The 26,187-nt window shown below is 42.4% G+C and overlaps 1 protein-coding gene across 2 annotated transcripts in view; it reads right to left on the bottom strand.

Annotated features, from left to right (window-relative positions):
• The window catches only part of KIAA1549 (KIAA1549 ortholog), a 213,807-nt gene that overhangs the window by 8,594 nt on the left and 179,026 nt on the right, over positions 1 to 26,187 (bottom strand). Inside the window, exons 12-17 of one of the 2 annotated variants that reach the window (XM_045002706.1) lie at positions 19,575 to 19,699; positions 14,615 to 14,820; positions 12,823 to 13,046; positions 9,478 to 9,622; positions 5,865 to 6,194; positions 4,930 to 4,982 (exon numbers count right to left, since the gene is read on the bottom strand). In XM_045002706.1, coding sequence (XP_044858641.1) covers positions 4,930 to 4,982; positions 5,865 to 6,194; positions 9,478 to 9,622; positions 12,823 to 13,046; positions 14,615 to 14,820; positions 19,575 to 19,699 — 1,083 coding nt within the window. The remainder of the gene's footprint in view (positions 1 to 4,929; positions 4,983 to 5,864; positions 6,195 to 9,477; positions 9,623 to 12,822; positions 13,047 to 14,614; positions 14,821 to 19,574; positions 19,700 to 26,187) is intronic. The other variant, XM_045002707.1, reaches the window with a different exon arrangement.

Here is a 26,187-nt window from a genome sequence, read left to right as displayed (position 1 = left end):
GTTTTACCATAGCTGCTACAAAAAGAATTCAACTTCATTACCACAATCCTCTTTCATAACATGCACTTCATAAGAATAGGCTTGTACAAAGACTAACACAGGAGTTTAAACCCAAGTATTTTCATAGATTGGGGTGGCTTCAATGCACTGAGATGGGTTTGAAAAAAAAGACAGATTTACTTTTCCGTTGAGGAAAACCATCATCACTACTTCCTCAAAGCGACCTCGGAACAAGAGATAGTCAAATTCACTACTAACGTAAGCAGGTTCATCTAAATTCACTGACTTCAGTAGAAATGCACCTGTTTAATTTAGGGACCCAAAAACTGCACTGAATCAGGGGCTTGGATCTAAATCACCAGGAAGAAAGTGCAAAATGTAATGTGTATTTGGCAAACAGAGGTACCATTTGGTTTATGGGTACTTCCCTAAGCGTCATGAATATTTGCTGTGTTGAGCTCTAGACATTTTCAAGCATCCTGTGATTATATATGATACATGTCATGTCGTAACACAGGTCAAGAGGAGGTACGTTAACATCCCTATTTCCTGCACTGCAATTATTCAAAGGCAGTCTCCACCAGTGGTGATAATCATAATTCCACAAATGTTTGCTTACCAAGGGTAGTCTAAGGTGACTTAGCATTAATAAAATGTGTCAGATTGACAGCGCTGGAGAGGAACTGTTATACCAATGTGCCTCACCCTGAGGTGGAGAGATCACATTTAAGGATTACCTTGATCTCCACTGTCTATCAAACTCTCAGATTCTCTGCTGAGCGTGTCAACATGGTGCCAATCAGTGCTCACTGTGAAAGTGCTCTCTGTGACATGGACTCCCATTTAACTATACCCTCGATGCTGCAATGAGCTTTTGCAGGAACACAGTGCCCAGACTGAGCATCTTACAGGACTGGGGCCCAAGTTTCTATAATATGCTCATCACCCTGGTGTCTGAGCAGTTTTTTCCTAGGAATTGGGCTATTTACTCTCACTAGGTTTTTATTCCACTCATTAACATGGACCACTAAAGAGTTATCTGATTGTATCTCACTCAAGCCACTGCTGACCTAGGGGGCATTTGTACCAGTGACCTACATACGAAAGGCTCAGAGGACTGCATGACTCAGAAATGGGACGTGGAACCTAATACAGAGAAACCAGTAATTTAAAATACAATATATTAGTCATTTAGGATACAGCCTAAAGGAAAGAGTTCGGAAGGGTTCAAGAGTAACATCTTTAGTTTGGAACAGCCCTATCTCCCACGGATTTGTTCCCAATTATCTACTCAGCAGCTCCACAGAAGTGATTTGGAACCAGCTTTCCAAGCATCACGGGACGTTAAAAGGAATGGGGTTTAACAATGCCTATTTGGGGTTGTTATCTGGGGACCAGTAAGAGTGCAATAGTGAGAGAAGCACTCATACGGTATTTCATGCCTACAGCACCAAATTGGAACCTTACAATCAATAATCTATTAGAATAATTTTAGATGTTTCTTTTCAAAGGAAACATCCTCCCAATAGTAAGGCTGAGGGTGTTATTTTTGTGCAAGATTATTTTTTGAGTGGGGGGTGCAAGTATTTCCATTATTGTTGCTCTTTCTGTAGATGAAAGGAGTTCATGGTTAACAGCTCTCCTCAAGCCTCTCATTATAATAAATGATGGTTTTAGCTACTCTTTACCACTAGTCAGAGATCCATGACAGATGATGCAAAATGGATACCTGTGTCATTTCCTAGCTATTGCTGGTCCAAATTTGGATCAGACTGACTTTCCAGTCTTGGCTTCTATCTTCCAGACCAGCATTCCACCTGGCCTCTCTAGTTTCAATGGAAAGGTTTCACTTCTAGCAAATTTAATTGGAAAAAATCCCTTTGCAAATCAATTTTTAGATTTAGACATTCTCAGTATGCTCAAGCTCAGTGTACGCCTATTGCACAATGCAACATTCATGCCATGATAATGGCTGCTAAGCCCCAGTATCAGCACAGTAGGTAAGTGACCTAACTTTATATGTTTTGCCTTTCTGCCAAGGTTGGTTCCAGCCCATTAAATATGTTGATTGCATTAGTACAGAGAAAAAGGAACAATCTGGTTTCCCAATCACTGTTCCATGCATTGGCTATTTAAGCCACTGGATTGTGATGTTAATAACCTCTGCCTACTGCAGTGACTTCAAAACACTCCCCTTCCTATTTCTATAGCTTTCTGCATCGTTTCTAGCAGTTTCATTATCTTTGTCTTCAGGAAATGAGTGTAACCTTCTTTACTTGAATACAACACATTGCTTCCCTGATCCAACACAATCTAAACTGAAGCAGCCATGGTATTTTATACTGTCTTCAAAGAAACCTTCCTGTGCAGGTCAATGAACTTGCAGGTTGTTACTTTAACCCTCTGGCACTAGCAGGTCCTGAGTTTCCACCAATAACAACAGTGGTATTAATGTTTAACTTAAGGAAATTCAAACTGCCTGTGTCAAGGGGCTCATAGCCTTTTGAGAAAGTAATACACAGTGAAGGTACTGCCTTGTTCAAGGATTTGATAACTAGCTACAGAGCCTTCTACTATTAGGCCACTTCTCTAAATCTGAGACAAGTTGAGAGTAAATGCAATTGTTAATAACTGATGCCTAGTGGTGACCTACATACAGTGAGTTGGTGATCTCAGTACAGTTTCTAACATGCTAGTGTCCCAATCACAAAATCATCTTCTCACGTCATGATTGGCCATATCAGCCAAGACCTCAAAGAGCACATGTGCATGGGGACTTTATTCCCCTCTCCTCTTCTAGAGGAGATCCTTTCAGTCTCAGTCCCATGGGCAGGCAAAAGCCGTCCATCCCCATTCTGCAGACAGCAGACGTCAGTGCCTAGGACTGTCAGCACAGCCCTTCTCCAAGAACTACATTCATTTTAAAAGAAATAAAATAATGAAGCAATACATTATGTATACATCAGACCCTGACTTTCTCTTGGAGCTTTGTCCTGATGAGAATTTGTGCTCTGACATGTCTGTCTCCTAGGTTAGCAGGTGATCTTCCATTTACTGGGGTAAGCTTTTGGGACTGTAACTTGCTCCCATTTGATATTGTATATTGACAATTTGTGATTATATGGGAATTAAAGGGAAAGCCAAATAGTAAATTTGGAGGTGGGAGGGAAGGGAGGCATTTATCAGTTGTAAACTACAAGGAATAATGTTTCCCTTATTTATCTACATAGATTGGAATGTTCTCACCTTCTTCATACGAGACTACCACAGCAGGGCCAAGAGAGCCTACTGAGATAGATCCTCACTGATTTATAGAGGTGGGCCTGCTACCAGGCCTTCTCTGAGAGGCCCCATTTGCTCTGGAATTTACTCCTACTTGGCCCAAAATAAGTTGAATCTCTTAATCTATAGGGCACGAAGGGAAGAGCATTTATTTACAGGGCTTTTCAAGAGGGCAGAGGGAATGGGCAAGAGGGAGCCTTTGGGTGGAGTGAAGTACATTTGGTTGCACTGATTTACTGGTTAGTTAATTTAATTTTTTTTATTATTAACATCTGAGCATGGCACAAACCTTAATGACCCATAACTACCACAGTGCTTTTCCATCAGGCAGAGACTGCAAAGTATGAGCTTCCTGTAGCCCGCTGCTGCACCATGAGCAGAGCACTGAGATACGGAAGGGATCATACAGTTCCTTTCATACCTCTCTTCAAGCACGTGTCCTCAGAATACAGCTAACTTCCCAACTCTGACGTGAGAACTGCAGGGAGGTATCCATGAAGTTCTCAAAGGACTGGGGCTTGCATCTCCATTTGCCCAATAAAATAAAGAGTTAACAGGCATGGAGTTTCCATATGTTTAGCCATTGCAAAAGTGGCTGCCCACCAACAAAGAAAGCGTTCTCTCATTGGCATACAGCTTACACATTTTATATGTATGAAACAAAGACAGGAGAAGCAACTTGGTGCAAAGGAGAGTGCACTGGACTGCTATGCAGGACACCTGAGCTCTATTCTGGGCTCCACCTCTTTGTGCTCCGTTTGCCCTCACACCACCCTTGGTCTGTTTAGAATGTAAGCTCATTGGGACAGAGACTGTTTCTTAATACGTGTGTATACCAAAAGTAGTAAATCTACTCAGAGGAGAGAGTTTAATTACATGTTTAATTATGGTCCATGGCCAGGATATAAATTCAGGACTTCATGTTCTCCTCAATCCACAGTGCCTCTCTCATTGATACCAGTGAGAGAGGTTTGCATAAAGATTAAGGGAAAGATACAGCCAGCCTCTATGTAGTAACTCAACTTTTATTTATTAGTTATTTACTCAGCAACTTTTTGACATATTCAGCATCGTTCATTGAGATACTCAGCTTCCCTTTGGGCTGATGCTACTCCTGCCCTGTGTTTTATTTCCTTCCCCTCCCTTCCTCTTCTTTTAAGTCTCTTCCGTTCTTCCCTCGGCACTTCCCTCCCTGGAACTCCCAACTCTCACCCTCTTTCCTGTTCCATCTATTAAAATGATCAGCAATGGAACAGTTGATGTTGACAATGACACTTCTTCATTCCTGGGCTTTACAAATGTTATTCCAATGAGATTAACAGGGTACACATGTTTGAGTCATTGTTTCAGGCTCTCTGCAGACTCTGGCACTCAATGGTATGCTCCATTCACATTAGGACGGTTATCTTTGCAGCCATGAAGGCTGGAAATTAATTGTCTTTTAATTAAAGCTTGGAATCTACATAATCTGAGTATGTCATGTTGGCCACATAAATACTTTATGCAGGCTGCATCTGGCCTGTGGGCCATCTGTTTGACACCCTGAGTTTGCACAGTACCTAACAGAGTAGGGTGTCAATCTCAGTAGGGCCTCTTGGAGCTAATGTAATATTAATAGTAATTATAATTCCATGAACAAAAAGGTACCTCTGCAGCAGACCCGGCGCTGTTGGAGGAGTCATTCCAAATTCCACATATCTCTGTTGGAAATAAATGAATAAAAATAAAATCAATAAATTGGAAATTTCAGTCTTTTACAGTTTGAATGAGACTCAATTGCCAGGCCTATGTGTGGTCTGACTGCAAGTTTACAGACAAAGATTTATAAATATTTTTTGTTAAGTGGCACAAGAAGACCTGGGAAGTGCAGCTCCAGCAGGATAACTAGCTCTTCTATGTTTGCCCATGCTCCTTATGTGGCTTACCCACCTTTTGAAAATATGTTCTCTGACTTGCAGCTCAAGGCCCCCTTCAATGTGTATTTAAATATAAATTTTATGAAAAACTGCGCTTTTATTTTACCTTGTGTGAGTGGGGGGAGCCAATGGCACACAGGTAGTGCTAGATTTTAATTTATCCCTGTCTAAAATGATGTATTTTGTACAACAGACTTCCAGCTCTATTTACAGTTTCATACAGGAGCATAGTCTAATGGTTAGAGCAGGGGAGGTGGAATCAGGATGTCCTGGTCTCAAATGTCCTGGTGGAAAATTCTGGCTAAATACTTAGAATTTTATCTTTATGGGCTCTAAATAGGTGCTAAGCTAAAACAGACTTCAGAAAAGAAATATTATTCATTTAAATACCAAGACTGATCTGTGAAAGATCACACCTGAGTGGATCAGGAAAGCATTCTCTTAAAAGAGAACTCCGATCTGCCTCTGAAGGAGAAAAAAAGGGTTCACAAGGTGGTATAAATAGTGAATCCCCCATTTTGTAACTTCACATCACAGACACCCCTGATTCCCTTAATTGCTCAATATCCGTGATGAACCCTGATCTAAAAGGTATAACAATAGTGACCACAGCTCAACTGGTCCTAACACCCTGCCCAGAAAAGCCTTTCAAGATGTATCACTCACACTAAATGGGTTGTTTACTGCCTGGGCTGGACCATATGGTGATCCCCACTGGGGGCATGTGGTTCCCCTCCCTGCTCGAGCAGGAGTGTTGTTTACCGGCTGTCCCGCAGAAACCCCAGGTGACGTGATGGCAGTGGAACTGGCTGCTTGACTACTGGGAGCCACCAGGGCAAAGGCATCATCCAAGAGAGAGTGCATGGTCTGCCGGGCCTCTTCAATGGATGGCTGTGGAGGGATGTACTGAGAGGCTGGGTGGGGAGGCAAGCCTGGGTACTTCCCGAGATCAAGAGAAGAAGGTGTCTGTGGTTCTGCAGGCAGGTCAGGATCGGACTACAGAGAAGACAGAGAATGGAAGCAGGAGTCAGACAGACTTTTACATACACAGTTTTAAGTCACAGTGACATTTAACTTCTGAACAAGGATTAGAACAAGTTGGAAGTAACAGAGGAGAGAGACCTGGGTGTGTGGATTGATCACAGGATGACTATTAGCCACCAGTGGGACGCAACTGTGAAAAAGGTGAGGCATTTCCAGTAGAGATAGAGAAGTATTAATGCCACTGTACGAGGCACTGGTGAGACCTCATCTGGAATACTGTGTACAATTTTGGTCACCCAGGTTCAAGAAAGATGAACTCAAACTGGAGCAGATGCGGAGAAGGGCTACTAGTATGATCAGGAGAGAATGGACAGCCTATCTTATGAGAGGAGAGCGGAAGAGCTTGGCTTGTTTATCCTAGCAAAAAGAAGGCTGATAGGGGATATGATTGCTTTCTATAAATACATTGGGGGAAGGGTAAATATCAGGGAGGGTGAGGAGCTATTTAAGCTACAGGACAGTGTTGGCAGAACAACAAATGGGTTGAACTGACTCCGAACAAATTCAGGCTGGAAATCAGAAGAAGGCTTCTAACCATCAGAGGGGAGAGGTTCTAGAACTGCCTCCCAATAGGAGTTCTGCAGGCAAACAACACGAGAGAACAGCACAAACTGATTGATGCGACTCTATGATAGTGTTGCTGGTGATGGTAGGTGGCAGGACTACCATTTCCGGTTTATGTCTTATGTTCCTAAAAGCTCATGCTTCAGAGCTTCAGCCGGCCACCTGCAGGAATCAGGAAGGGATTTCCTCCCTCCGCCCCCCAAGAACTTGGTGGGAGGGTGGTTTCCTTCCTCCGAAGCATCATCGGGGTGGCCATAGCTGTAGATGAGACCCTGGATGGGGTGGGCCAGTGCTCTGAGATGGCATCGAGCATTCTGTGTCTCAAGCGCTTGCAGGCTAGTTCTTGCTCACCTGTTCAGGGTCTAATTGATTGCCATATATGTGGTCAGGAAGGAATTTTCCCCCAGGTCAGATTGGCAGTGACCTTGGAGTTTTTTTTGGCTTCCTTTGCAGCATGTGGGGGTGGGTCACTTGCCAGGATTATCTGGGTACATCTCACTTAATCATTTCCCTGCCATTTCAGGGGCCTCAGGCACTGGTGCACCTCCGTCCCTCCTATTCTCTCCCTGCAGCATAACAATCTAATCTCCTGGGGGCTGAAACACTTTGGTCTCCATTCGGTTGTTGGGTTTAGTGTGCGGGGTGATGTCGGTGGCCTGTGACATACAGGAGGCCAGACTAGATGATCTGGTGGTGCCTTCTAGCCTTAAATCCTGTGACCACCAAAATCAAGTTGAGATTTAACGCATCTGTGTGAGTGCCAGACAAAACCTGCCCAATTCTTCTACCAGAGAGTCATTTTAGTTCAAATGTTTCAGCCAATTTAAGCTCCCTCACTATGATACTAGGTGGGGAGCAGCGTACCACCCGACAGAGACCTAGCTGCACTAGAATGATGTGGCTTGTAAATGAATGTGTATCTGAAATCACATAGTGAATGCTGACTTAGCTAGAAGATGACAGTCTGAGCTCTCTCTCTCTAAATCAGGGGTGGGCAAACTTTTTGGCCCGAGGGCCACATCTGGGTATGGAAATTGTATGGCGGGCCATGAATGCTCATGGTTCCCGGCCAATGGGAGCTGCGGCGGCAGTGGCAGCATGTGGAGACCTCTGGCTGCCCCACACATCGGAGCCGGAGATGGACATGCCGCTGTTTCCGGGAGACACACAGAGCCCCAGCACGTGCAGAGCAGGGCAAGCCCCGGACCCTGCTCCCAGTCAGGAGCTCAAGGGCTGGATTAAAACATCTGAAGGGCCAGATGCGGCCCCTGGGCCGTAGTATGCCCACCCCTGCTCTAAATGAAGTCTTTCTGAATCTCTGCAGCTCTACGGTGTGAGTTGAGTCTTTGTGTAACAACTGACCACGTTAGCCAAAATATGAAACAATTACTGGTATCCTGAGCAACACAGAACAGGAGCTCTTCAACAGCTAAGCGGTTAGCTGTGAGGAAGCTGAACTGAAGTGCATCGTGTTAAAGGGATTCACAACAGTGCCCGGGGGCAGCAATTACCTGACAGCAGCCTGATGTAGCCAGCACAATTACTACATACGGTCTTATCTCAGGAGCATATTGCTCCTCAGTAACAGGAAGTTACGCAGCTTTGCAGTAGCAGACTTATTGTGCCGGCTCCTTCTTGCCACTGCATGCCGGTTGCAGCGTCAACTATCAAGCCACACCCCTCTACTTCACTGGGAGTTTAGAATGCTGAGGGTCCACTCTCCATGGGTGCCAAAAGGGCTGAGCTTGCTATGTGAAAAGTCTCAATTAAATAGCTGCGGACTAGAATTCATTCAGATACAGGTGACATTAAAATGATCACTGCGCATGTTTGAATGCCGATGAAGACCACAGAAAGAAACATTATGGTCCTTCACTACATTTTTTAAAATGGAAACTGTTTGAAACTGTCCAGAGGTTTTGAATGTTAGCAGCAGTCTGAGTGAAGACTGATTAGTGGTCAGAGTGCTGGTGCACCGGTCCAGGAAGCACAGTAAGTGCAGTTTATTACATGATATTATTAAACTTAAAAGTTCTTAGTTACTATTTTTAACATGGAAATAAAGCTAATTTGCTAGATAATGTCTGAATGATTTCAGTTATTTCTGCACTGATATCTAAGTTTAAATAAAAGAAAATCTATCATTGAGTGACTTCAGTTTTTCATTACCTGAAAAACTACCTAAAATTCCCTATAACATTTGGGATTATTTAAATCACCGGCAATGTGGACTAGAATGTACTGAACTGACCATGCTCAAAGGATCCTGTAGCATACACACGTTTTCATGTGATGGGTCTTTTCCAGAATTTATTTTTTTGTTTCTAATGTTGCTCACTGGAGAATCCTTTTCCCATTTCATAGCATTTCCTATGATTACTGTTCCTTATGGCCCGATTTCCAATTCTCATTATATAGCTTATTGGGACTGATAAAAATGCTTTTCAGCGCTTCTGTTCTGAAGGCCAAGCAATGCCAGCATGAGTGGAAAATTACAGGCTTTCACTATTTTACCCAAGCATTCTGCATAGGAGGTTCTTAACTCACTCATTTTCATCCAAATGGAATTAGCATATAAAGTAGCCACTCAGAGCATACCAGGAGATTCACCTAAGCCATAGTTATCGTAAGAACTATCAGTGTATTCCTGTCATCTAAAAGACAAACATACAATATATGCAGAATTATTGACTCCTGGTGGTCTTTTGTATGTCCCATCACTGTCAGTGGTGATTAGCCTGTCCTTCTCAGCATCAATAGGGCTGCCATTTATCTGATGTCTCCGACGCTGCTTGGGAGAACGTTTTGCACGTGAACTAAAAAAAAGGAAAGAAGAGAAATAAAAACCAAGACAAAGTTTAGCGACTTCTGTCTTACTAGAACAACTTAAAAGTTGGAGATTCTACTGTTTGTTATCTCAAGCTCTATGTGCTAGAAGGTATTCCAACACTCCTTAACATATGTCTGCTTTTATATGTTGTGCTTCAGGACCCCACTAAGTGAGAGTTCTTTCCCAGCCACAAGCCCTGTTTTCCTGATTCCACACTTTGATGGCTCATGGGAAAGCATAATGGGAAACACTGAGCAAGAAATACCAAGCCCCAAAGTGCCTCACAAAGTAGTGAGTAAGATGCAGTGACTGTTCAGGCAAATCCAGCATCCGTTATGTGCTTAGTAATAGTTCCCATCTATGTAAGGACCCAAACCTGCTTTCATAAAGTCACTGGGAATTTTGCCAAACATTTTAATGGGAGAAGGATCAGGCCCTTAATACTGGGCTGCAGTATCAGGATTGGGTCCTGATGCAGGATTTCAACCTAGAATTTTCTGACACACAGGCAAATATGCAACCAATTGAGTCAAAATGGCGTGATACTCTTGACAAAAGGCTAATGAAGTGAAGGAAATTCTAGTTTAAACCACTAACATCAATCTCACCTATGGCAATAGTTTAATAGCAAAATACTCAGCCATGCCATCACTTCTCTATAATCTTCAAAATACTTCTCTCCTCACTTTCCATTCGACGCGGCGCTATGGAACTACCTTTATTATTACTTTAAAAAGAACCAGTATTCAAAAATTAACTTGTACATTTGAATCAGAGACAGGTTCTAGGCAGAGTGCCTCTATGGAAATACAAATGGTTTTTATAGCTGGTTATGGATTGTCCTCAGTTCTTCTGTGCACCCTTTCAGGTATGACCCCCTGCTGCCATGAACATTTCGGAGAGTCCTCAGGCAGGGGTCATCTCTTACGAAGTATAGTGCAATAGCTCAGTCATATGTAATTCTACATGAAAACTGCCAGATACTTTATGTGGTAGAGGGTCACAAAAAACTTAATTATGTCATAAAGGAGGGATTTAAAACAAAAAGAGAGAAACGTACATTTGGTCATCCTTTGGCACAGCAACAACATACTTTTGAGAATAATCTTGGTGACAAGGATGCTATCACTACATACAGCCTGTGCGTGAGTAAATGAGTGTGTGCAATTTTGCTTTGGAAGGCAATTTTTCTACCTTGGCTGGCACCTAGAATATTTAATTAGTTCATATATTCTTCCAGTCTCCTTCAATCACATTAGAGAGTATTGATTTACATTTCATATTTTTAGGATGTTTCAGAAATAGAACTACATAAAATGTAAATCAATACTCCCTAATGCAATTGAATGACAGAATCTGATAAGCAGCCAATCCTATTATAGTGCCTGTATGATGGAATGGAATGTTGGGTGCCCAATTTGAGACACCTAGGATCTGATTGTTCAGAGTTCCTAGCATTATATAGCATTCTGTATGTTCAGAGCAGTCTCACCACTGACTTCAGTTGAAGCTGCAATTGCTCTGCAATTCTGCAAATCAGACCCCAGGGTCTTAAGGTAGTCGCCCAGAAAATGAGAAACCGACCACCCTTGAAAAGGTTGGTTTAACCGACTCGTCCATCATCACATAGGAACCCTATGCTCTATTGGACACAGACTCTACTGCCATTTCCCACCAGTCCTGACATCTTTTGTCCGGTCACCATCCCAGTCTTGTATCTGCCCACTCTGGCTCCTTGATCCTGTCCTGTTCTCCTCAACTAGCAGGCTCCAGGTAGGCTCTACTCAGGTTTTTTATTCCAGTCCCAGTCTCCTTGCCTCACAAATACTCAGTCGCCTTGTCCCAGTCTCACCTAGTCCATTCCCATTCTTCTTGCCAAGCTGGTCCCAGTTCCTCCCATCCCAGCTCAGTTTCCCTAACCCCTGATATTCCTCATTCCAGAGCTGCAGCATTCTAAATGATGGCATCATGGGGCTGACAAAGTAACCATCAGATTGCAGGTTGGAGATTACGCTGAGCTTTAAACTGATGTATGTAGGTCAGTTGAAGGAAAGACACAGTGGAGGAAAAGTTTTGTTTGTTCTCAGTGTGAAAGTGGTCCAGGCAGGACTGTTTTTAGGGAACCTGGAACTCAAGAGAAAGAGCCTCTGTGTCCATATACCCCACAGAAGACACAGAGCAGACACTGTCTTGAAATATAAGACCAAGAGGGAAGGTCTGTGAGATGGGTAAGTACTGTGTGCATCTGATTACCATGAAGGAATATGGAAGAAGGGATTTTATTGTCTGATATTTGCAGAGTTTTAAAGATAAATTTGAACTTTTATATATTTTATAATTAGTTTTCATGGTCTCTTGACTACATGTTTTTCTTTGTTTTGACATGAAAAAAGTATTCTTTGCCGTTTACTTTTTTCCTTATTCCTTAGTCTCTGTTAGTGCTCTTAAGTAAATTCAAATTTTGTTTCACTCTAGGTTTGTTACCTGTGATACACCTCTACCCTGATATAACGCGAACCAATATAACACGGATTCGGATATAACGCGGTAAAGCAGTGCTCCAGGGGGGGCGGGGCTGTGCACTCCGGTGGATCAAAGCAAGTTCGATATAACGCGGTTTCACCTATAATGTGGTAAGATTTTTTGGCTCCCAAGGACAGCGTTATATTGGGGTAGAGGTGTACTTAGTAAAAATTGTGGTGGTGGTGTGGGGTTAGTGTGTGATTAAGTAGTTCTGCTTCAGTCTGCTCCCAAAATTACATTGCATTTAACAATTACACTAGAGGAATTAGACAGTTTCCATGTGATCCTATGCAGCTACTAAATGAAAGAATGTGCAAAAGTAGCAGCACAAACATCTCCTTAAAAATGCCTTGGTATGTTTGGTTCTGCTATTGAGAAACTGTTCATGAGAACCTGTAAAAAAACAAAACAAAACAAAACCGCATGGCCTTCTGAATGCTGCTAAAAAAAACCAACCACCCCCCAAAAAACCTCTGGCATGTACTGACTAGACCAAAACACCCCAAATAACCCCAACCCTTTCACCTCTCCAAGCCAAACATTCCTTTGGGAACAAAATGATTCTAAGCTCTCCAAGTGCAGAAATACAGGCCCGATGTAGTTTGCAAGTCTTGACACTGATTCTAAAAGAGAATGAATCTTCCTCTGGCTCTCAGTCTGTACCTCTTCCTGGGTTCTATAAAAACAGTAGGCACGTTGCCCCCAGGGTCCAAGATCTTGTCAATCTGCATCTGTGCTTTGCGGTATATTCTATGCTGCTCTTTGGCATCAACAACAATCACATCATCCACAACTGGAAATTCATAGTGGCCTTTGCGCTTGGCTCGAAGACGGATCTTATTGCGGTGATGCTCGATCTCAGACTTATGCCTCAAAGCTGTTTGTATCTTAAAGGAAGAAAAAGAGAAAACCATGAGATACACTTTTGCAAATAGAGCCTAGTACTGCTGTGCAATAAAAAGGATAGCCAGAGCTAAAGCAAGCAATTTGAAATTGGCACACACGTCCTCCCTCAGTTATCTTGTCCTTTTGCAGGTAACAGACCCATAATCTCCCCAGGTAGATGTGCTATCAGACATGGTATAATCACTAACACAGCAAGTGAAATTAGAGAGAAATGGCAGAGTGTTAATAAAAGGCATCATGAATAACAAAAAGTCCTGCCAGTTGTTGTCAGAAACATTGCTCCATTGAAATTACACGGCAACCAAGGGTGTATGTGGCATATGTCTGCCTGCGCCTATCATAAGAGATTTGATAACTATAGCCAAAGTCTGTCTCTGATTCCCTTTAAAAAAAACAACCTCATAATACAAGGGGCAAGAACTTAAGGAGCTGACTGAGGAGTGGAGTTGGAAGAGGGAAGGAGGAGTGGAATGGTCCATGGCCTGGCAATAGGTTCTTCAGATCACCAGTTTAAACATAGACCAGTGCCTTTAGAGCTGGTCCAACACCTACTGAAGTCAATGAGACTCTTTCCATTGATTACAGTAGGTACTGGATCAAGCCCTTAATGACCACTGTGCTTGTGGAACTGTGTTGAGGTGCACAAAAAGCACGAAAAATAAAAGCCACTATAATCTTTTACAAAAGTATAAAAAGGTCATTAGACAAATGTACATAGCAGGATTTTTCCTAGTAGTTAAATTTACCTTTCCTGGACTTCCTTGTCTACAGGTATTAGATGAATTGATTTACTTTTCAACATATTATGTAAGGTACTGAACACAAAGGACGAATTGAGCTTTTAACCTAGAAGCAGGGGGAAGAGACTATCTTCAATCAAGTACAAAATGAGAAACTGAGCAGCAGCTGGGAGAAGCATGCAGAACTAGACCCAGAGAACCAATCATTTAGGTGTCACACAAATTTACAGAGCCACCACGCACCACAGAGTGTTTATTAGTACCTGCATAGTAACTCAAGGTTGCATGGTAAACAGTGTGTCACCACTCTAGTTGCAAGATACACCTAAATCAGAGCTTAAACAAAAGGTCAGGCTGTTCTCTATGACCCAAAACAACAGGCAACTCAAGACTACATACTTATAAAAGAAAAAACCATTCACAGGATCTGAAGTGTGACTCTCAACATATAAGAGAAATGCAAACCTTTTTGCTCTCCTTCTCACTTAGCAAAGTGTATTCCACTGTATATACACCATTGCATGAACATAAGAACAGCCACACTGGGTCAGACCAAAGGTCTATCTAGCCCAGTATCCTGTCTTCTGACCGTGGCCAATGCCAGGTGCCTCAGAGGGAATGAACAGAACAGGTAATCATCAAGTGATCCATCCCGTTGCACATTCCCAGCTTGTGGCAAACAGAGGCTAGGGACACCATCCCTGCCCATCCTGGATAAGAGCCATTGATGGACCTATCCTCTATGAACTTATCTAGTTCTTTTTTGAACCCTGTTATAGTCATGCACAGAAACACTATCTGAAAAATACCTCTTTGTTAATTTTGTTGGACTCTGCTACTCGGTCAGACAGTGCTGGGTTCTGAGCTGGAGGGGCTGCAATTGGCTGCATGGCAATCAACTGGATCTTGCTGGGCACCCGTCTACTTGCATCTGAGGAACGAGACATTCTGTCCACATGCTCAAAGATAGAGGCTGAGGAGTGCTGCTCGTTTCCACTACTGGGCTGCGGAGGTCCTGAATTACCAGAACAAATAAAATAAAAGACAGTGCCATAGCTAGGATCAGCTCAGTCAAATGTGTGGCCATACAAGATAACATGAAATGGTGTACTACAACATTATGCCATCTTTGCCACTGCACTTAATTTGCACTGGAGGTCTTCCATCCGCTGCAGATTTATTGCAGGTAGTTTACTCAGTAGTTTGCAGATTACAAAACTTTTTCATTTTTCTTCCTGAGGGTAAACGATCATTCTTAATTTTTTTAAATCAAGTATTTGATATTTTACAAAGATAAAAAGTTTCAACCAGTTTTATCCCATCAAAAGCTATTTAGAATGCTCTAGTACATACTATAGATTGATACTGATAACATTACTTAAGAAGGTTCAGATTCCACAAATGGAGTTTTAAAAGCCAATAAAAACTTTGAACTGCAAAATGCCATACTTTAACAGATAAGTGATAGCGAGGGCAATTTCTCAACTAAACAAAGATTTAAAAATCTGTCCAAAATGTAGTTTTACAGCCAATTTTTTTACAAATTTAAGTTTTTAAATGGTTTGTTTTTTCTTACCAACAGATGGTAAACAGTCTAGCATTAGGTGTTTGGCTGTACAAACAGTGCTTTGCTGTGATTTGTGGGGAAAATTAATTTCTACACCTACAATACAAATATACCTAAGAGAGTCTTTCTAGGGAACCAATGGACATTTGGGAGGGATAGCTCATTTATTAGGAAGCACGCTTTTTTATTTTCTGGCAGTGTTTGCCTACTTTGTGTTTTGTTTGCTTACATGCCACAACAGAATGTTCATCCAGGAGGTAAACTAGCCTCACCAAAGCAGCCCTTTCAGGATCATTCAGTGTTCTGAGCACTGCATAAGTAGTGTATTCTTCTACTTATGCAGTGCTCAGTGGTTTGAGCATTGGCCTGCTAAGCCCAGGGTTGTGAGTTCAATCCTTAAGGGGGCCACTTAATGATCTGGGGCAAAAATCAGTACTTGGTCCTGCTAGTGAAGCAGGGGGCTGGACTCTATGACCTTTCGGGATCCCTTCCAGCTCTATGAAATAAGTATATCTCCACACACATACTATATTAAACCGAACAGCTGACAGAGTTCACAGCAGCATTAATATTGGCCATTTAAAAGATATTACTAATTATTCACATTCTGTTCAAGGAAGGAAACTAAGAGGCAAAGAATAACAGAGATCACTTTAGCATGCAATACTTCAGCCAAAACATCACAAATCACATCATTAAAAAAAAAGCCTCAATTAGAAAAAATGCACTTGCTATTGAATAAACAAATGACCCTTTAATATAATTTGTGTTGTTGAGTATTCTTTCTGAGAGTAAATTGCTCAAAACCAATCTTGGTTTTTAGACTCTGAGGACAAATCGACTCAAACTTCAGATACAATTAGTTAAACTTTCTCAAGACCTTTATTCACATTTGTACCACAAAACTGCCAGTAAAAGAAAGGCTGTCAAACACTAGTCTGGATACTTACCCACTCTGTTTGCTCCTGACAGCATACAGGAGAAAGCAAAGAAAGATGACACCGTAGTTATGACTAATTCAGCAGAAATGGCATTTAGAAAAACGTATGATAACAAGGGTGCTCTGGGGCTGAGATACATGATTGCCAAGCCTTAACTGCAGGAAAAGGAGGCTGACACTGGAGTTTAGCAGCAGTAAAATACACCATTACAGTGGGGTCTGGACTTGAACATTAAAAATAGCCCCCTTTATCCCTTGATCAGGAGGACCATTACTGAGAAACAGCTTCTTCAGCCCCAGAATGGCAGAAGGGAAAAAGACAGGGGCGGCTCCAGGAACCAGCATGCCAAGCGTGTGCCTGGGGTGGCAGGCCACGGGAGGCACTCTGCCGGTCGGCAGGCAGGCTGCCTTCGGTGGCTTTCCTGCAGGAGGTCCACCGGTCTTGCGGTTTCGGCAGCAATTCGGCGGCAGGTATGCCGAAGCCGCGGAACCAGAGGACCTCCCACAGGCAAGCCCCCGAAGGCAGCCTGCCTGCCATGCTTGGGGCAGCAAAATACCTAGAGCCGCCCCTGGAAAAAGAGGACACATTTTGCACAGTTCTCCAGCAAATCTTTCCAGAAAATTAAGATACAGTTACAACTAGCTCTTGATGTAACAACTTCTAACACTCCCTAAAGCCTACCATGGAAACTCGGAAGATGATGTGAAACAAAGGGACAAACAGAGAGTTTCCCAGCAGGAGGCAATGGCATAGTATTGAATAGGGCTGGATTCACATAGACTGGAACAAATATTAGTCCAACAGTCTTTCACAACATTAACTCCTCATAAAACACTAATATTATACCCATTTATTCAGGTATTAATTCTGGTCCTTATAGAAAACATAAGACATTAAAGCATACACCCTAGGCTACTAGGATGACATCTTACAAAATAAAAATGTCACCTCGTGAAAGGTATACGCAAGGGGTCTGTATTGCATACCAGTTTATTAGGAAGCACACTTTTTTATTTTCTGGCAGTGTTTGCCTACTTTGTGTTTTGTTTGCTTACATGCTACAATAGAATGTTCATCCAGGAGGTAAACTAGCCTCACCAAAGCAGCCCTTTCAGGATCATTCAGTGTTCTGAGCACTGCATAAGTAGAAGCATACACTAGGGAAAAACAGGTGAGTTGGAAGGGAACTAGTGATTGATATTATAATAAAGACCTCTTGCATCTTACTCATTACTCATCTTCTCTGACACAATGGTACACTGGGAAATGTATGCTATTAGCTCAAGTATCCTGGCATTGCATTCCTCAGTAGCCACCTCACGGAAAACTTTGATCACCTTTCAACTTTATAGAGGGATTTACCTGTGGTATTTCCAGTATTCCCTTCTTTCTCGTTTTACTACTACTAAGGACATTTGTACAAAACAGGATTGTAATGTATTTGGACCCCCACGCTGGAGCTACTGTGATTGACGAGCTGAGAATCTGGTCTTAAAATCTCCAGTGAGAAGTATCATAGAATCATAGAATATCAGGGTTGGAAGGGACCTCAGGAGGTCATGTAGTCCAACCCCCTGCTCAAAGCAGGACCAACACCAACTAACTAAATCATCCCAGCCAAGGCTTTATCAAGCCTGACCTTAAAAACCTCTAAAGAAGGAGATTCTACCACCTCCCTAGGTAACCCATTCCAGTGTTTCACCACTCTCTGAGTGAAAAAGTTTTTCCTAATATCCAACCTAACCCTCCCCCACTGCAACTTGAGACCATTACTCCTTGTTCTGTCATCAGCTACCACTGAGAACAGTCTAGATCCATCCTCTTTGGAACCCCCTTTCAGGTAGTTGAAAGCAGTTATCAAATCCCTCATTCTTCTCTTCTGCAGACTAAACAATCCCAGTTCCCTCAGCCTCTCCTCATAAGTCATGTTCTCCAGCCCCCTAATCATTTTTGTTGCCATACGCTGGACTCTTTCCAATTTTTCCACATCCTTCTTGTAGTGTGGGACCCAAAACTGGACACAGTACTCCAGATGAGGCCTCACCAATGTCGAATAGAGAGGAATGATCACGTCCCTCAATCTGCAGGCAATGCCCCTACTTATACAGCCCAAAAGGCTGTTAGCCTTCTTGGCAACAAGGGCACACTGTTGACTCATATCCAGCTTCTCATCCACTGTAACCCCTAGGTCCTTTTCTGCAGAACTGCTTCCTAGCCACTCGGTCCCTAGTCTGTAACAGTGAATGAGATTCTTTCGTCCTAAGTGCAGGACTCTGCACTTGTCTCTGTTGAACCTCATCAGGTTTCTTTTGGCCCAGTCCTCTAATTCGTCTAGGTCCCTCTGTATCCTATCCCTACCCTCCAGCGTATCTATCACTCCTCCCAGTTTACTGTCATCTGCAAACTTGCTGAGAGTGCAGTCCACGCCATCCTCCAGATCATTAAATGAAGATATTGAACAAAACCAGCCCCAGCACCGACCCTTGGGGCACTCCACTTTAAACCGGCTGCCAACTAGACATGGAGCCGTTGATCACTACCCGTTGAGCCCAATGATCTAGCCAGCTTTCTAGCCACCTTATAGTCCATTCATCCAGCCCATCCTTCTTTAAGTTGCTGGCAAGTAAGTAATATGAATAAAAGTGTGAGCTCTTAATCAAAATCCTGTTTTCATGCATTTTAAATATTTTAAAATGGGGTAAAAGGGAATAAAAACATGACAGGGGTGAGCTGAATAGCATGCAGTATTTTCCACGAGATGCCAACAGGTCTTTACCAAAATTCGTGCTAACAATAAGGCATCTTGGCTTCTAAATTATACCATGCACAAGCACCACACTGATTTTTAAACTCTTAGCTCTGCAAACTATTTTTAAATCTCTGTTTTTCAAAATCACAGTTAAAGACATATGCCCCCACGGTGTCAAGTCCTGTTGTGATCTCCTTGCACCTCTAATTTCCTGCAAGATTGCTACCAACAGAGTCATTAGAAACATATTAGCTGGATGAGAGAAGGGAGGGTAACTGGTGTTATATCACTTGGATCAGATGCATGCCTGAATGAAAGAAACATGCAGATCTCCAACTGCAACATATGAAAAGAGAAAATAAACAGAGGGAAAAAATGGCGGAGAACCAAAACAAGAAGATCCAAATAGACAAAAATTACTTTTTAGAAAGTAGCAGCACTGAAATGTATCTCAGGTGTGCCCTACCAAAACACTGCAGCAAGAGACTGAAGAAATTTTTTTTTAAACAAACCAGTCTTTGGAGGTCTGCGTGGTTTGCCCTCATTGGCAGTGGTTGGTGGTCTTGCAGTTTCTTCCCCTGTCTCTCTCCCACTGGACTGTTCACTCGCTGTGGAGTCAGCATCTGAAGGGGAAACTCTGCAGCCATAAAAAAAGATGAATGAAATGTTAGACAGGTTTATGAAGGGCTGTGGCCAGCAGATACAAGGAGATCTCATAAGAACATATGTCGGTAGGACTGTCAAAGTTCTTTTGAGAAAGAACGTTGGCTTATAATAAATAACTGATTACCTTTGTCATGAGTGTGGGAATTGTAAAATTAGGCTGTGGCAATGCTGTGCCCTGTGACTTCACTGATACACATGAAAGGATTGTTAAGTAAGTTGTTTTTACTTTTAAAAAGGTAATCTTAATTGTAACAGAAAGCCCTTCACCTTAGCAACTAGCAGGATTACTTTTCAGGCAGAAAAGTCATCTGTTACTTCAAAAGTAATATGACTAAATGTGTAGTTAGTATCAGAGTACGAAGTTACCAAGTCCAGCTATTAAAGTAAGTCCACACTGATAGTTTTGCAGACTATTTAAGCCTACAATGATCCAGGACTATGAATATTTTATTTACTCCATACAGTACCAAACAAAAGAAAGATATAATCCCTTGGTTCCTACAAATTTTGGACACAGCTTGTCTATGCGAAAACACATTAGCATTATTGTTATCCCATCCTTCCTCCTCAGCACCTCTGTTTATTTGTCTGCCTTAGATTTAGATTGTAAACTAACTGGGGCAGGGATTGTGTCATCTACACGTATATTAAGCATCTAGTACAATGGGGCCACCATCTATTTGGGCATTCAGGAGTTGCAGGAATACTAATAACCTATAATTTCTTATATCACTCAATTTAATTAGCTCATTGTAGGTATATACAGAACAAATAAAGGCAATCTTGTGTTTTTCCTCACCAGCCTCTGAACTGCGTGCATATTTCAGCTGAAAGCTATTCAAAAAACAGAATACGAAATAATAACAGGCCAGAATACACTACCTGTAACTGATTCTAAATTCAGTACTTCAGCAGATGATTAGCTGATGCGATAGTATGCATATTGGACATATAATCTTGCAAACATTCATAGTCTGTCTGTGCACTGATGCAATGGTTTCATGAAGTGGTCCACCAACCTTGCTAAGTGACAGATTTGTTACTGCTAGCAGATATTTGACCCAGTTACTAAAGCCTTCAACTGAGGTAGTGATCGATCCCAAAACGTGCTCCCCTTCGACTCCGGAACTCCACCAGGGCAAGAGGCGGAAGTGGAGTTGATGGGGGAGCGGCAGCCATCGATCCCGCGCCGCGAGGATGCGAAGTAAGTCAATCTAAGTCGATCTAAGATACGTCGACTTCAGCTATGCTATTCTCATAGCTGAAGTTGCGTATCTTAGATCGATTCCCCCCCCCTCCAGGTGTAGACCAGGCCTAAATGTCAGCGTTCCCTAGAGAGTGCACACTAAAATAAGTGCTGCTCAGGCAGGTGAGTTCATCAAAAGTTCAACCCACCACGTGCACTTGTTAGTGCTCCTAACACAACTTCCCTCTCACCCTATACATACTGCCAGTTTATCTAAAGAACTCCATACAAATTCTCTTCCTGCAAAAGTAGTATATTGGTTATTCAAATCCCAATACAAAATACTCCTGGAAAAAAAGAGAATCACTATAGTAGGTACAAATCTTCCTCACTACATAATCTTTTTTATAGACAGAAGAGCCCCACAAACAGGAAAATGAAAGCTGATCTCTTTCTGTTTGAGCACTTCTTTGTCAGAACATAAGAATGCCCTTGCTGAGTCAACACCAATGGTTCATCTAGCCCAGTATCCTGTCTTCCAACAGTGGCTGGGGCCAGATGCTAGGGAGGGAATGAACATAACAGGGTATTTATCAAGTGATCCATCCCCTGTTGTCCATTCCCAGCTTTGGGCAGGCAGAGGCTTAGGTATGCCCAGAGCATAGGGTTGCATCCCTGACCATCTTGGCTAAGAATTTATCTAATTCTTTTTTGAACCCAGTTATACTTTTGGCCTTCACAACATCCCCTGGCAACAAATTCCACAGGTTGACTGTGTGTTGTGTGAAGAAGTACTTCCTTACATTTGTTTTAAATCTGCTGCCTATTAATTCATTGGGAGACTCATGGTTCTTGTAGTATGTGAAAGGGTAAATAACACTTCCTTATTTGCTTTCTACACACCATTTATGATTTTATAGACATCTATCATATCCCTCGCCTCTTTTCAAAGATGAACAGTCTCACTCTTTAATCTCTCCTCATATGGAAGCTGTTCCATACCCTTAATCATTTTTGCTGCCCTTCTCTGTACTTTTCCCAATTCTAATAAATCTTTTTTGAGGTGGGATGACTAGAACTGCATGCAGTATTCAAGAATGAATTTATAGAGTGGCATTATGATATTTTTCTGACTTATTATATATCTCAGGAATTGGCAGTTTGCCGTTCCAGGCCAATGGGGGCTGCAGGAAGTGGCATGGGCCGAGGGATGTGCTGGCCACCGCTTCCTGCGGCCCCCATTGGCCTAGAACGGCGAACCGTGGCCAGTGGGAGCTGCGATCGGCCGGAACTGCGGACACTTCAGGTAAACAAACTGTTCCGGCCTGCCAGCGGATTTCCCTGATGGGCCGTGTGCCAAAGGTTGCCGATCCCTGATCTATCCTTTTCCTAATGGTTCTTTACATTCTGTTAGCTTTTTTTTTTTTTTTAAACTGTCGTTGCACCAGAGAACTATCGCTGGTGATTCCAAGATCTCTTTCTTGAGTAGTAACAGCTAATTTAGACCCCATCGCTTAGTCTGTATATGGGATTATGTTTTCCAATGTGCATTATTTTGCATTTATCAACACTGAATTTCATCAGCCATTTTGTTGCCCAGTCACCCAGTTTTGTGAGATCCCTTTGTAACACTTTGCAGTTTGCTTTGGACTTACCTATCTTGAGTAATTTCATACTGTATGCAAACTTTGCCACCTCACTGTTTCCCCTTTTTTCCAAGATCCTTTATGCATACGTTGAACAGCACTGATCCCAGTACAGATCCTTGGGGGACCCTGATATTTGCTGCTCTCCACTATGAATACTGACTATTTATTCCACCCTTTGTTTCCCATCTTTTAACTAGTTACTGATCCATGAGAGGACCGTCCCTCTTATTCCATGACTATTTAGTTTCCTTAAGAGCCTTTGATAAGGGACTTTGTTAAATACATTCTGAATGTCCAAGTACACCATATTCACTGGATCACCCTTGTCCACATTTATTGATATTTTAAAATAATTCTAATAGATTGGTGAGGCATGATTTCCCTTTGCAAAAGCCATGTTGACTCTTCCCTAACATATTGTATTCATCTATATATCTAATAATTCTGTTCTTCAACCAATTTGTCTGATATTGAAATTGGGTTTACTGGCTGTAATTGCCATAATCGCTTCTGGAGCCTTTTTTAAAAAATCAGCATTACATTAACTATCCTCCAAGCATCTGGTACAGAGGATGATTTCAACCATCAGTTACATACTATCAGTTACATACCACAGTTAGTAATTCTACAATTTCATATTTGAGTTCCTTCAGAACTCTTGAGTGAATACCATCTGGTATGGGTGACTTACTACTATTTAATCTATCAATTTGTTCTAAAACCTCCTCTTCTGACACCTCAATCTGGGACAGTTCCTTAGATCTGACACCTAAACAGAATGGCTCAGGTGTGGGAATCTTCCCCATATCCTCTGCAGCGAAGGCTGATGAAAAGAATTCATTTACCTTCCCCACAATAGCCTGGTCTTGAGAACTCCGTTAGCACTTTGATGGTCCAGTAGCTCCACTGGATTTTTTGGCAGGCTTCCGGCTTCTGATGTACTTAAAAATGTTTTTTGCTGGTAGTTTTCATGTCTTCTGTTATTGCTCTTCAAATTCTTTCTTGGCTTGCCTACTTATACTTTTATACTAGACTTGCCAGAGTTTATGCTCCTTACTATTTTCCTCAGTAGGATTTGATTTCCAATTTTTAAACGATGTCTTTTTGTCTCTAACCACCTGTTCTACTCTCTTGTTTAGCCAGAGGGGCATGTTTTTGGTCCTCTTGTGATATTTTTTATTTGGGGGTGTACATTTAGTTTGAGCCTCTATTATGGTGTGTTTTTAAAAGTTTCCATGCAGCTTGCAGGCATTTCACTCTTAAGGCAGCGCCATTTAATTTCTGTTTAACTAATTTCCTCATTTTCCTCACTCTGTGCCTCTGTTCTACCTCCCACCCTTCGTCTTTTCTATTTAGATTTTTAGTAAATATGTATTTTATGGTAGCATACAAATGCCTTATTAGGGATTGGGGCTCCATTTTGCTGGGTGCTGTTGTAAGATGTTCAGGGCAGGGACTGTCCCTTATTATGCATTTATACCATGCATAGCACAAAAGGACCCCGATTTCAGTTGGGGCCTCTAGGTGCTTCTTGAACAAATAATCATCTTTATAATCAATAGTTTATATATCATAAGTCTCTTTCATTTGCTACTTGTTTAATCTACTACCCATCTCAAGGTGTAAGGTATGTACTAAGACAATCACTGACCCATAACAGTCTATCCCCGCTCTAGCTATCGAGTTAACTCTCACCTCTCATCAGCCCATGATGTCAGCCTCCTCTGCCGACTAGTTAAATTTTCAAACAAGCACCTTTGTGCTTTCTCCCATGTTGCCTCAAACACTTATAGGAGCTCCCCATGAACATCAACAAAACTACCTTATTATCCTCCTTCAAAACTCTTCTGCCATGACGCCTACAAAAAAACACTCGACAACAGTCAGGCTATTGGCGTACTGAGACCATGGGCCTATCATGTTGATCAATACTGTTTTATTGTTCTCTTCTACCTTTCCATCTGTCTGTATCCATTTGCTATCTCTTGTTTTATGCATTGACTGTAAACTCTGTGGGGCCCAAACCATCTTTTTATTGTGTCTGTACTGTACCTAGTACAATAGGATCCTAAATCCATGACTCAGTGCTCCAGTAATACAAATAAAAATATGAATATTCACCATACTGTTTTGTGCAGCATTATACTGAACCAGATTCTGTTTTATTCTGTACATACCCACATAACCAAAGAACTGAAAGAATAAGCCCTAAGATATAATTCCTTCATGTGTCAGTCTTTCCCTCCCTCAGGGAGAAAATGTTTTAAACGTCTCACTGACAGCTGCACATCAACATATTATGAAGCGACTCCACAGGTAAGCCTACATGGAAATTGCACTTAAAGCAGGGGGAAAATGCCCACATTTCAAATGTGGCATAATGATTTTTTAAGTAAAATATTTATTAACTTTTCCAGAGGAAACATTTAAAAAGGCTTCTTTTTGAAATTTTACCATGTTTTCCTTTTTTTCCTTTGAGTTCTGCTAAAACCCTCAGACACCAGAGAACTCTCAAACTCCAAGCTACTCTCTCTCTTTTCACACTCTTACCACTTTTGAAATTTTAAAATGAAACACAGGAACTCATCTCTCTCATTTAGAATAATCTAATTGATCTGAGCCAAGATTAGCTGACAGAAGTGTCAAGTTCCTTCAACTGCTTCTGTTTTCTGAGATGCTGCTAGCCTTGGTCCCTGACTCACTAGCTCTACTCCTTATAAAGCCCATGGGGAGGCAGGGAATATGGGGGATGGGCTCTGGAGAAGCCCATGTGTGGCAGAAGGGTGTCAGGAGGCAGGAAGAGTGAATGAAGCTTTGGGGTGCATGAGGGGTTGAGTGGAGAGGTGTGGAGATTTTTAGGGGTGAGTTGGGGTGCAGGGATCTGACACTGAGCAGGGAGACTTAGGTGGGAAGAAAAAGGGGAAGCCCATACTCTGCTTTCTGGCACACCATGCTGCACAGAGCCAGAGGAGTCAAGTGCTTCTGTGAAGAGACAATGATTTACCAAGGGTTCCCTCACAGTGCTGCCAGCGCAATGCACTAGGGAGTCAAGGCAGCAGCAGATGAAGAGCCCTTCACAGTGCAGAGGCTGTGTGCTGCCTAGACCCCCAAGGCACCATCTGTATGCCTCTCATTCTTCCCAGCAAGCCTCTCCACCCAAAACAGTCTCCACACGCACCCCTCACTCCCTCTCCACAGCCTCCCCCACCATCACTCTTGGTTTCCCCTGGTCACAATGCAGTACACTGCAGGGAGCCAAGGTGGAATGAGCAACCAAGGTCGGGGACACAGCAAGGGACAAATGGCTGTGTGTGTGTTGGGCGGGGGGGAGCATCTGGGTGGCAAACAGGGATGGAGAGAAGGGGTGGGAGTGAGCAGAGATGTGAAGGGGAGAAGAGGAAGAACTGGCGGAAAGTGCAGCAGAGAGGAGCTCTGTTCTGCTGAACCCCCCACTTGTGGTTCATCATACCATGACTCCTCCTCTCTGCTTCATTTCTTCCCATCAGGCCCCACTTAGCTCTTGCCCATTTGTCCCACATTTCCATCTCGCAGTCCAAATTTCTGTATGCTCCCTCAGCCCAATCAACTGTCATGCCCGGTTACACCCCTGCACAGCACTCAGTA

This window comes from Mauremys mutica, chromosome 1 (genome assembly GCF_020497125.1).
Source record: "Mauremys mutica isolate MM-2020 ecotype Southern chromosome 1, ASM2049712v1, whole genome shotgun sequence".
Taxonomy (NCBI): domain Eukaryota; kingdom Metazoa; phylum Chordata; order Testudines; family Geoemydidae; genus Mauremys; species Mauremys mutica.
The sequence above is the reverse complement of the archived record's forward strand: the minus strand, read 5'-3'. Positions and strand labels throughout refer to the sequence as shown.